This window comes from Ammospiza nelsoni, chromosome 5, assembly GCF_027579445.1.
Source record: "Ammospiza nelsoni isolate bAmmNel1 chromosome 5, bAmmNel1.pri, whole genome shotgun sequence".
In the NCBI taxonomy this organism is placed as follows: domain Eukaryota; kingdom Metazoa; phylum Chordata; class Aves; order Passeriformes; family Passerellidae; genus Ammospiza; species Ammospiza nelsoni.
This window is the reverse complement of record NC_080637.1, coordinates 761,495-773,910: the sequence shown is the minus strand read 5'-3', so window position 1 is coordinate 773,910 and position 12,416 is coordinate 761,495. Positions and strand designations below refer to the sequence as shown.

The 12,416-nt window shown below is 52.7% G+C and overlaps 1 protein-coding gene across 1 annotated transcript in view; it reads left to right on the top strand.

Annotated features, from left to right (window-relative positions):
- Positions 1-12,416, top strand: part of SHANK3 (SH3 and multiple ankyrin repeat domains 3) — a 128,662-nt gene that overhangs the window by 63,508 nt on the left and 52,738 nt on the right. The window contains exon 15 of the mRNA XM_059471730.1: positions 7,150-7,232. Coding sequence (XP_059327713.1) covers positions 7,150-7,232 — 83 coding nt within the window. The remainder of the gene's footprint in view (positions 1-7,149; positions 7,233-12,416) is intronic.

Genomic DNA, 12,416 nt, shown 5'->3' with positions numbered 1-12,416 from the left:
AAATTCCTGGGATTTGCTGCTCTGGGGACGTTCCTGTGGGAAAAATCGGGAAAGAGGGAAAACCGAGGGAAAAGTGAAGGGAAGCTCTGGAAAATCCCTGCTGGGATCACGGGAAGAGTGGGAAAAAAAGTGAGACTTCATGGATGAGGTGAAATTCCATTGGTTCAGAGGAAAAAAACTGGATTGAATTTATGGGAATCCCAGGAAAAGAGATTTCCTTTGGGAATCACATCTTGGGGAAACAGCAGGAGGAGCTCTTGGCCAGGAGTGGGAATTCCTGGGAATTTTCACTGGGAAAAGATTCCTGGAAATTCCAGTGGAGGAGTGAGGCAGGAAGGGGAATTCAAGGAGCCGGATCCAGCATGGAAAAAAAAACTTGAGAAGACCCTAAAATTCCACAAATTCCTTGGAGCTGGGAATGCTCAGAGGAGCAAAATTTGGGATAAGGAGCTCAAAAAAGCAGGAAAATGTTGTGGATGAGCTCCAAGATTCCCAGAATTCCATGGATCCTTGCCATTCCTTGGCCCAAGGCAAATTTGAGAGGAATTTAAGGAGCTGGATCCAGAAAAAACCTTGGGAAGACCCCGGAGTGGGATTGGATCCACAGGGAGGGCTTGGGTTGGTCCTGCTCCAGGAAATCCTTTGGGAACTGTTTGAATTCCAGGAAGAAGCTCCCAAAGAAAATTTGGGGAGTTTAGGGACTTATTGGGAAAGGGAAAATCCCAAAATTCTGGATTACGGATTCTATGGGACCATGGGATGGTTGGGAATGATGGAATTGAGGGATCATGAAATGCTTTGGAATGATAGGACATCCCCAGGAATTTCGGGATAAATCTCTATTGAAGATGGAAAAACTCTCCCGGGATGGGATTCCCAGCATTCCCAGATTTCCTTTGGAATCAGGAATCCCTCTAAGGAGGAGCAGGGGCCACTCCATAGCCAGGATGTGCTGAATGCTCCCAAAATTCTGGTCATTCCCAAAATCTGGGAATGGGAAAAATGGGACAGAAAAATTTACCTGGAGGAGACAAATCTGAGCTTGGCTTTATTCGGAAGAGAAATCCCAGTGGGAATTGCCTTCAGAATTAAAGGCAGGGATTAAAGAGGCTCCAAATTAATTTTGGTATTAAAGCCGGGAGCAGCTGGGAAGGGGAAAAATTGGGAGCAGGAGCCAATCCCGGATTTGTGTCGGGGATTAGGGAGAGGGATTTCACCAGAAAACAGGGAGAACATGGAAAATGTGGAAAACACGGAGGGGGAAAAGGGAATTTCTCTGGTCCTGGAATGCTGAGGCTGGAAAAATGTGTGGAGACAGAAAACTATGGAATTAGGGTGGTTGGAATGATGGGATTATGGAATAACAGAGGTTGGAATTAGGGAATGATTTTCCTGGAGCTGGGAAATCCGGGAATTCCTTCCCATATTTCCAAGAATGGAAATTCTACAGGCAAAGGAAGCTGAGCTTCCATTGGGAAGAGTTTTCCTTGGATTTCCCTGTAATTTCTGAGATTTTCTTGGTGTGGTTGCCTCTTCTCCCATCCCTCTGGAAATCTGGGAGTTCCTTCTCGTGTTTCCAAAGCTGAAATTCCCCCATCCAAAGGGGCTGAGTTTCCATTGAATTCCACCTGGAATGGGATCGGGAATGGGACCTGGAATGGGATCTGGAATTCTCCTGTCCCTGTGGAACACCAGGAATTAAAGATGGGCTTTGGATCAGGCAAAACTATGGGAATCCCATGGGAAAGGCTTGGAAAAGGAATTCCTGGAGAAGCCACGACCATCCCACCCTTTAGTGGCCAAGGCTGAGCAGAAAACCAGGAATTGGATCGGGAATGGGAGTGGGAATGGGCCTAGAATGGGATTGGGAATGGGATCTGAAATGGGATCGGGAACTGGATTGGGAATAGGAGCTGCAATGGGACCTGGAATTTTCCCTGTCCCTGTGGCATGCTGGGAGTTAAAGGTCAGGTTTGGATCAGGAAAAACTATGGAAAACACGTGGAAAAAGATTGGGAAAAGGATTAGAAAAGGAATTCCTGTAGAGGCCACCACCATCCCACCCTTTGGTACCCACAGCCGAGCAGAAAACCTGGAATGGGCCTGGAATGAGACCTGGAATGGGCCTGGAATAGGAGCTGGAATTGGATCAAGAATAGGACCCAGAATGGGAGCTGGAATGGGATTGGGAATGGGACTGCTAATGGGAGCTGGAATTTTCCCTGTCCCTGTGGAATGCTGGGAGTTAAAGGTGGGCATTGGATCAAGGAGAACTATGGAAAAAAAAACCATGGAAAAAGATTGGAAAAGAAATTCCTGGAGAGGCCACCACCCTCCTATCCTTTGGTGCCTGAGGCCGAGTGGAAAAACTGGAATAGGAGCTGGAATCCCAGGAATGGGACTTGGAATGGGAGCTGGAATTTTCCCTGTCCCTGTGGAACGCTAGGAGTTAAAGGTCGGGTTTGGATTAGGCAAAACTGTGGAAAACCCGTGGAAAAGGATTGGAAAAGGAATTCCTGGAGAGGCCACCACCATCCCACCCTTTGGTGCCCGAGGGCGAGCGGAAAACCTGGAAGGGGAGCTGGAATCCTGGGAATTCTCCGTCCCTACGGAACGCCGGGAGTTAAAGGTGGGCGTTGGTCTCAGCACCACCCCCGGCAATTCCAGCTCCTTTTAGAACCCATGGAATCTGCGGGAATCAATGGAGCCGTGATTCATCCCGGCTCCCACGCTTCCCGAGGCTCCGGTGACGGCTCCGGGCTCGGATCCCACACCTGGATCCCGCCCACATTCTCGGTGACGCCGATCCCGCTGAGGTAACGCTCCGCCCACATTCCCAAAGTTTGGGGAGCAGCCGGAAAAGCCGCCCAGGAGACACCTGGAAGAATTCCAGACCGGTTGGGAAAAAGCCTGGGGCAACCTGGGATAGCGGGAATTGTCCCTGCCCATGGAATGATCCTGAATCCCTTTTCCAACCCAGATCCTGGGATTCTAAAAGAAAAGGGGGAAATCGGGAAGTAAAATCAGTTTTCTTGGATCCGCTTGGTTATTCCCATGGGAAAACCATTGGAAGGTGTCCCAGCTTCCCAGGAAAGCGCTGGAATGCTGGAGTGGCTGGAGAAGCATTCCACTCACCTGAGAATTTCTGGATTCCTCAAGCAAAACTGGAGTTCAGCTGAAATCCTGAAATCCATGGAATTCCTGAGGTGGGAAAAGCCCTCCGTGGTCACCAAGGCCAAGCTGGACCTGATCCCAACACAGAGCTGGAATTCCAGGAATTCCTTGGACACTTCCAGGGCTGGGATTGCACTGCTGAGATGGAAATTCCATGGGAGAATCCTGGAATGGGTTGGGTGGGAATGGAGCTGAAATCCCGCCCAATTCCAACCCTAGGAATTCCATCCCAGCCCCTCCCCACCCTCCCAGACAGGAATTCCTTCCCAAATCCCATCTAGCCCTGCTCTATTTCCCATGGAATTGGAAAAGCAGCTCCACAGAGCCTCTCCAGTGTCCTCAGGCCAGAATTCCCAGTTTTCCATGGAATTGAGACTTTTCCAACCTGTTTTGTCTGAGGGATGGGATCATGGATTCCCCTGGATCCCTGGAAGCTTCCAAGGCCAGGTTGGAGCAGCCTGGGATCATGGAATGGGGTGGAATTCCGGGAGCTTGAAGTCCCTTCCCACCCAAACCATTCCATGATTCCCAGAATTCCTGACATTCCCTGAAAGCGGGAACTGATCCCAAAAGCTGCTGCTCCCAGACAATTCCAGAGGCTTGGGAATGCTCCCAGTGGGATTCCAGAGAAACCTTTCCAGGAAGAGTTTTTCTTCCCTCCCTCCACATTCCCATTTCTGTGGAATGACGCTGCTCCACCCTGGAACTTTTCCAGCTTTTTCCGCGATTCCATGAATTCCATCCCACCATTCCAGGAGCAGGGAAACCTCCAGCCCACAGTGAGTGCACGTCATGATTCCAGAATTTGGGAAGTGGGAAAACACTACAGGATTAGGAATTGTCTCCCTGTGGAATGGATTCCCAAAGTGTTCCCGGCGGGAATCCATTCCCTCACGGTGATCCAGGAAATCCAAGGTTTTCCTTGGCAGGGATTAATTCTGTCCCGGTATTCCCAGTGTTGCCAGCAGGGATCCATTCTCTCACAGTATTCCCGGTGTTCCTGGCAGGGATCCATTCCCTCCCGGTGATCCAAGGTTTTCCCTCTGGAGGAGCTGGCGAGGCCCAGCCCCACCCCTCATTCCCCAGTAGAATTCCAGTCCTTTCCTGTGCCTTGGGAATGAATCCATGGGGAATTCCCACCACCAATTCCAGCTGTTCCAGTGCTCCCCACCCCTCCCATCAATCCCTTCCAAACATTTCCATGATTTTCCATCTCTTCCCATCACACCCCATCATTCCCCATTATTCCCATCACTCCCATCATTCCCATCATTCCCAACACTCCCCATTATTCCTGTCCTTCCCAACATTCCCCATTATTCCCATTGTTTCCATCACTCCCCAACATTCCCCAACACTTTCCAACATTCCCAGTGCTCCCACTGATCCCACTGCTCCCATCTCTCCCAATCCCTCCGCAACATCTCCATCTCTCCCCATCCCTTCCCATCCCACTCCAATATTCTCAATAATTCCCAATCCCTTCCCAACATTCCCATTGTTCCCTGTCGCTTCCATCTCTCCCCATCCCTCCCCAACATTCCTCATCTCCCATCCCTCCTTGTCTTTCTCCAATATTCCCAATCCTTTTCCATCCCTCCCCATCTCTCCCATCCCTCCCATCCCTCTCCAATATTCCCAACCATTCCCCATCTCTCCATCCCTCCTCATCCTTCCCATTGTTCCTATCCCTCCCCATCCCGTTCCAATATTCCCAATCATTCCCCAACATTCCCATCCCTCCCACCCATTCCCATCTCTCCATCCCTTCCAACCTTCCTCATCCCTCCCCATCCCTCCTTATCCCTCTCCAATATTCCAAATCATTCCCCATCTCTCCATCCCTCCTCATCCCTCCCACTGTTCCCATCCCTCCCCGTCCCTTTCCAATATTCCCAATCATTTCCCAACATTCCTCACCCCTTCCCATCCATCTCATTGTTCCCATCTCTCCATCCCTCCCAACCCTCCTCATTCCTCCCCATCCCTCTCTGATATTCCCAATCCTTTCCCATCCCTCCCATTATTCCCATTGCTCCTATCCCTCCCATCCTTCCTCGATATTCCCAAAGCTTCTCCATCTCTCCCATCTCCCCCATCCCTCCCTATCCTTCCTCATCCCTCTCATCGTTCCTCCTCCCTCCTATCCCTCTCCAATATTCCCCAACCTTCTCCATCCCTCCTCATCCCTCTCCGTCACTCCCATCGTTCCCATCCCTACCCACCCCTCTCCAATATTCCCAATCCTTTTCCATCCCTCCTCATCTCTCCCATGCCTCCCTATCCTTCCCCATCGCTCCCATTGTTCCCCATCCCTCTTTATCCCTCTCCAATATTCCAAATCCTTCTCCATCCCTCCTCATCTCCTCCCATCCCCCCATCCCTCCATTTTTCCCATCTCTCCATCCCTCCCAACCGTCCTCATCCCTCCCCATCCCTCCTTATCCCTCTCCAATATTCCCAATCCTTCTCTGTCCCTCCTCATCTCCTCCCATCCCCCCATCCTTCCCCATCCCTCCCATTGTTCCCGTCCCTCCCATCGTTCCCATCTCTCCATCCCTCCCAATCATTCCCATTGTTCCCCATCTCTCCCCATCCCTCTCCAATACTCCCAAATCTTTTCCATCCCTCCTTATCTCTCCAATCCCTCCCAATCATTCCCCCGTTGTTTTACATCTCTCCTTTTCCATTTCTCCATCCCTCCTCACCCCTCCCGTTGTTCCCGTCCCTCCCCATCCCTCCTCAATATTCCCAAACCTTTTCCATCTCCCCATCCCTCCCATTGTTCCCATCCCTCCCATGCGTCCCCATCCCTCCCATCCTTTTCCATCTCTCCATCCCTCCTTATCCCTCCCATTGTTCCCATCCCTCCCCATTATTCCCAAACCTTTTCCATCTCCCCGTCCCTCCCATTGTTCCCATCCGCTCCCATCCCTCCCCTCGCTCCCTCCTCTCCCCTCCCGCTCTGGCTCCCACTTCCCGGCTCCTTCCCAAGCTCCTTCCCGGCGCTCCCGGATTATCCCGGCTCTGATGTCACCCCTGCGGCTCCGCTGGGAGGGACCTGCGGCCCCCTCCCCCTCCCGCCGCTCCTAGAGCCCGTTTGGGGAGGGGGCTCCAACCCATCCCTCCATCCCTCCCTCCATCCATCGCTGGATCATTCCCGGCTTTTCCCAAGGATGCTCCTTCCCCCCCGCTCCCGGCAATCCGTCACTTAGCAACGCCCGAGGGGGGGAATTTTGGGATCAAATCCGCCGGGATGAGGATTTAAACTCTGCCCCGCTCCTGCCCGGCCAGCGGCGAGGAGGCAGCGCCGCTTCCATCCGAGAATCCCGGTTTTTATTCCCGCGGGAGACGCGCTCGGCAAGTGTGGGAAGAGACGATTCCCGATGGGGCTCCGCGTTTAACGGGCGAAGCTCCGGATCCCGAAATTCCCGAAATTCCTGCGTGGGCTCCGTATCCCTGCATTCCTGCGAGCGAGGGCTCCGTATCCCTGCATTCCTCTGCAGGTGACTGCGAGGGGCCCGGTGGGCAGCAGGGACATCCACGATTTCTTCTTCTTCTTCTTCTTGCTTTTTTTTAATTCCCTCCTCCTCCTTTTCCTCCTTTTCCTCCTCCTCCTCCACGCCGAGGCAAAAGTCGCTTCCGTCTTTTTGGTGTGACTTTGGGCGCAAAAAAAAAAAAAAATCCGGGAAGAGAAAAAAACCAGGAAAAAAAAAAAAATCCAGGAGGAAAAAAAAAAAAGAAAAAAAAGAGAGAGAAAGAAAGAAAGATAAAGGAAGGGAGGGGAAGCAACGATCCCTGCGGAGATGAAAGGCTGGATGCGAAGAGTGACAGAGGCCACCCCTGGCTGGTGACAAAGGCCACCCCCGGCTGGTGACAGGGCCACCCCCGGCTGGTGACAGCGGCCACGGCGCTGGCAGCGATGGTGCTGCGCTCTAACCCTGGCATCATTCTCTTGTGCTCTTTCCTGCCCAGTGACTACATCATCGAGGAGAAGACGGCCGTGCTGCAGAAGCGGGAGCATGAGGGCTTCGGCTTCGTCCTGCGCGGGGCCAAAGGTAAGCCCCGAGCCGCTTTTCCAGCCGTTTTTCCCAGGATTTTCTTTTTTTCCGGATTTTTTTTTTCCCCAGGGTTTTTTACGGGGATTTTTTCCGGCGTGGTTGTGCAGCGCTGGGGGGGGGGTCGGGTTGGGGCGATGGCGTGGAGTGGGGTTGTGGGTTTGGGGGTTTTGTTTGGTGCTGGTGGTGCCTTGGAATTTTTGGGAATTTTCCCTCCTTTTCCGTCAGGGAATGAACGTCCCAGGGTTCTCATTCCCGCTAATCCTGGGGGGCTCCGGAGGGATTTTCATCCCTGGCTCGGTTCAGTGTCGTGGTCTGGGCTTGTGGGTTGGGAGTTCCGGGGGTTGTGTTGCTGGTGCTGCTCATGGTGCCTTGGAATTTTTGGGAATCTTCCTGAGGGAATGAACGGCCCCTGCTCAGCTCCGGAGCCCCATTCCCAGCAATCCTGGGGGGCTCCAAGGGGATTTTCTTCCCCGGATTTCTCCGGTTCAATGCCGTGTCCTGCTGCTATCGTGGCTTTCTCGGAATTTTGGGGATTTTGGTGCTGATGATGCCTTGGAATTTTTGGGAATTGTTGCTGCTTTTCCCTGGGAGAATGAATGGCTCAGGGTTCTCATTCCTGGGATTCTCATTCCCAGGCTCCAGAGGGATTTTCTTCCCTGGCTCGTTCTGTGTCGTGGTCTGGGGTTGTGGATTTGGGGTTTTCGGGGGGGTGTGATGCTGGTGATGGCTTGGAATTTTGGGGAATTTTCACTCCTTTTCCCCAGTGGAATGAACAGCCCTTGCCTGGCTCGGGATCCTCATTCCCAGTAATCCTGGGGGGCTCCAAAGGGATTTTCCTCCCCAGATTTCTCCGGTTCAGTGCCGTGTCCTGCTGCCATTGTGGCTCTCTCGGAATTTCGGGGGTTTTGGTGCTGGTGCTGCTCGTGGTGCATTGGAATTTTTTGGAAATTTTTTGGGAATTTTTGCTCCCTTTCCCTGGGAGAATGAATGGCTCTGGAGCCCCATTCCCAGCAATCCTCGGAGGCTCCAAGGGGATTTTCCTCCCTGGATCTCTCCGGCTCAGTGCCATGTCCTGCTGCCATCGTGGCTCTCTCACATTTTCGGGCAGGCGCTGCTCACGGTGCCTTGGAATTTTTGGGAATTGTGGCTTCTTTTCCCTGAGGCATGAACAGCTCAGGATTCTCATTCCTGGAATTTTCATTCCCAGGCTCCAGAGGGATTTTCCTCCCTGGCTCGTTCAGTGTCGTGGTCTGGGGTTGTGGATTTGGGGTTTTGGGGGGGTTTGGTGATGGTGGCGCCTTGGAATTTTTGGGAATTGTCACTGCTTTTCCCTGAGGGATGAACGGCTCAGGATTCTCATTCCCGTTAATCCTGGGGGGCTCCAAGGGGATTTTCCTCCCTGGATTTCTCCGGTTCTCTCCGGTTCTGTGCTGTGTCCTGCTGCCATTGTAGCTCTCTCAGAATTTTGGAGGTTTTGGTGCTGGTGGTGCCTTGGAATTTTTGGGAATTTTCACTTCTTTTCCCCCAGGGAGTGAACAGCTCAGGATTCTCATTCCCAGCAATCCAGGGGGGGGGGCTCCAAAGGGATTTTTTCCCCGGATTTCTCCAGTTTAGTGCACTGTCCTGCTGCCATCGTGGCTCTCAGAATTTTTGGGAGGTTTTCTGTGGATGTGGCTTGGAATTGTTGGGAATTGTCACTTTGCTTCCCGGAGGGATGAACGGCCCCTGCTCAGCTCCGGAACCCCGTTCCCAGCAACCCTGGGGGGCTCCAAAGGGATTTCCATCCCTCGTTCCGTCTCCTCCTTTCCCACTTTCTGGGGGTTTTGGTGTGGATGCTGCTTGGAATTTTTGGGAATTTTCACTCCTTTTTCCATGTGGGAGTGAACAGCCCCTGCCCAGCTCCATCCATGGGTTTTTGGGGTTGGAATGCTTGGAGCTTTTCCCTGGATTTTGGCTGGGGAGAGCTGGGGGCTTTTGGGATCCCTGGGGAAAGCCGGGAGAGCTTTTCCTGCTGCTCCCACCCTGGAGCTCATTCCCGGCTCATCCCGGGGTTCTCCCAGGGCCAGGATCTTTCCTGGGAGTTTCCTATGACTCCTTTGGCCAGAATTCCACCTTTTTGCTGGAAAAAAAAAAAAAAAAAAAAGGAATCCATTGGAAACTTGGGAATATTCCTATGGATTTAGGGAAGAGGAGGCGGGAAAAGCTCAGGATGGAGAGACCTCTCCACCCCCGGCATTCCCAGGAGCAGAGGGACAGCGGAGCTGTTTTCCATGTGGGAGGAAAGCTGGGAAGAGCTGCAGATCCAGGCTGGAATGGGATTTTCCAGGAGAACTCCTGGATTTCTGTCCTTCTGTCCATTCTGTCCCAAGGTTTGCAATCCCAGTGGGAATTTCCCTCCCATTCCCTATGGATTCACATCTGTGGAGCACCAAGTGAAACTTCAGGGCCCAAAATGGCATCCATGGGGTTTTTTTGGGATCAATCCCACAGCTTTTGTGTCAGAAAAAATGGGAAATTTAATCCCATTCCCTGGTTTTTTCTTCCCCTTTATTTTCCTTCCTGGCTCTCCTGTCATTCCCAGTTTCCCTTCATGTGCCAAGGCTGAGGGAAGTGTTTGGAGTGGGTGTGTGGCTCTGTGGGATTTGGGAATTCTGTGGGATTTGGGAATTCGGTGTGACACAGGGAGGGCATGGATGCAGAGGGGTCCTGGCCTGGAAGATCCAGAATCTGGGAATGCTCCCTCTGGAGCAGCATTCCCAAGTTACGGAAGTGGCTTGGAATCCCCCCCATTTCCCAGCCCCTCATCCCTGTATTCCATGGATTTTGGGCTGGAATTCTATGGATTTTAGACCCAGAATTGGCCCCATCCATGTCAGCACTGCTCCCTTTGGGTTTTCCTGGAAAACCACTCCAGACCTCTGGGGAAAAGAGGGAAAAGGGGCTGGAAAAGGCAGGGGCTGGAGCTTCATTCCAGGCAGGAAGAGGAAGGCAGATTTTGGGATGATCCTTAAAGGAATTTGCTCTTCCTGCTGCAAATTCCTCCCTGGAATTTTTTCCATTCCATGGTAAAAGGCACTTCCAGGGAAAAGGCTCTGCCCACCCTGGGGTCCTTCCCAGCCCATCCCAGCTCTGGCTCTTCCCAATTCCCAAGGGGGACATCCCATCCCATTCCATCCCAGGATTCTGAGTTATTCCCAGTCCCTGCAGCTCTCAGAGCTGGCCTTGCCCCACATCCAATCCCCTGGGAATTCCCAGGGAATCTGTGGCTCTCCCTGCATCCCTGGAATTGCCCAGGGCCAGGCTGGAGCATCCTGGGACCATGGAATGCCATCCTGGAATGGGATGAGCTTTGAGGGCTCTTCCGACCCAACCCATTCCGTGATTTTATGGAAAACAAGGATCTGTCCTGAAATCCAAATTAAAGGAACGAATCCAAGTTTTTGCTGGATGGGATGAGTTTTCCTTGGTGTGCCTGGAGAGAACCGGGTCATTCCCAAAATTCCTAAATTATTCCTTCCTGAGGATCTTCTGAAGGAGCCAATCCCAAGGGAAAGGAGGAGAGGGAACAGCCTGGAGCTGGGCTTGCAGGTTGGATATTCCAGGTGGGAATTCCCTGAGCTCAGAACTTGCCAGGATCTGTGGAATCAATGGATCCTTTGGGAATTCCCTGAGCTTGGAGCTTGCCAGGATCCATTGGGGATTGAAGGATCCTTTGGGAATTCCCTGAGTTTGGAACTTTCTGGGATCCGTGGGATGGGGACCTGTTCCAACTGCCTGACCACTCCAGGGATGACCAGGATGGGAATTGGTGCTTCCAGGATGGAATTTGATCTCCAAGATGGGATTGGTTTTCTCAGGATGGATTTTGATTCCCCAGGTTGGGTTTGGTCCCTCAGGATGGGATTTTGGTGTCCCCAGAATGGAATCTGGTGCTTCCAGGATGGGATATGGTGTCCCCAGGATGGAATTTGATCATCAGGGTGGGATTTGGTCCCTTCAGGACAGAATTTGGTCCCTCAGGTTGGAGTTTGACGTTCCCTAGGACGGGATTTGGTTCCCCAGGATGGATTTGGTGTCCCTGGGATGGGATTTAGTGTTTCCAGGATGGAATATTGTCCCCCTGAATGGGATTTGTTGTCCTCAGGTTGGGATTTGGTTCCCTCCCAGGTGGATTTTGGTGCTCCCAGGCCTTCCTGGTGACCCAGCTCTACCAGGGCTTCTCCCGCAGCTGGCTCTGGAATTCCAGCTGGGAATTGTGGGAATTTAAGCCCAGGAATTCCCAATTCCCCAACCAGGGCCCTGGTGATTCCTAAGGGGGTTCCCATAACGCTTCCCAGAATTCTGAGTCCGGAGTTTTGGTGGGAAAGGCTGAACCTCCTGGTCGGGGAATTCCCCTCATTCCCAGTGGGAACTTCCTGGATTTAATTCCCAACTTTTTGCTTTGGTTCTCCCATTGGATGGGAGACTCTTCCCATTGGATTTCTTCCCCGGGAGGGCACTTAGGGTTGGATTTTCCATGATTTCCACACCTGGAGCGTTCCCTGGATCAGGTTTGGTCCCAAACTGTTTTTGGGAATGGCTGAGCTGGGACAGGTGGATCGAGATTCCCAGGATTTGCTGGGAGCAGGGATGTCCTTCTCCATCCCCAGGGGTTGTAAAACCTGGGAGAAAAATTCCCAAGGCCAGGACAGGGCTTGGAGCCCCCTGGGATGATGGGAAGTGTCCAGGGGTTGGAATTGGGCGGGATTTGGGTCCCTTCCCACCCAAACCATTCCAGGGGGAGCTCCAGTGCTCCAACACCAGGAGGACCTGGAAATCCTGGAGCAAACCCAGAGGACTGGATCAGCTTCCCTCTGAGAAACTGGGAATGTTCCCCTGGAGCAGGGAAGGCTCCAGGGAGAGCTGAGAGCCCCTGGCAGGGCCTGCAGGGGCTCCAGCAGAGCTGCAGAGGGACTGGGGACAAGGCCTGCAGGGACAGCACACAGGGAATGGCTCCCACTGCCAGAGGGCAGCCATGGGTGGCATCTTGGCAATGAGGAATTCCTGCCTGGGCTGGCATTGCCAGAGCAGCTGGGGCTGCCCCTGATCCCTGCAATGCCCAAGGAAAAGTTGGAGCAGCCTGAGATGGTGGGAATTGTCCCTGTGTCTCCTTGTCCCCTCATGGAGGAAAATCTGCTCCCG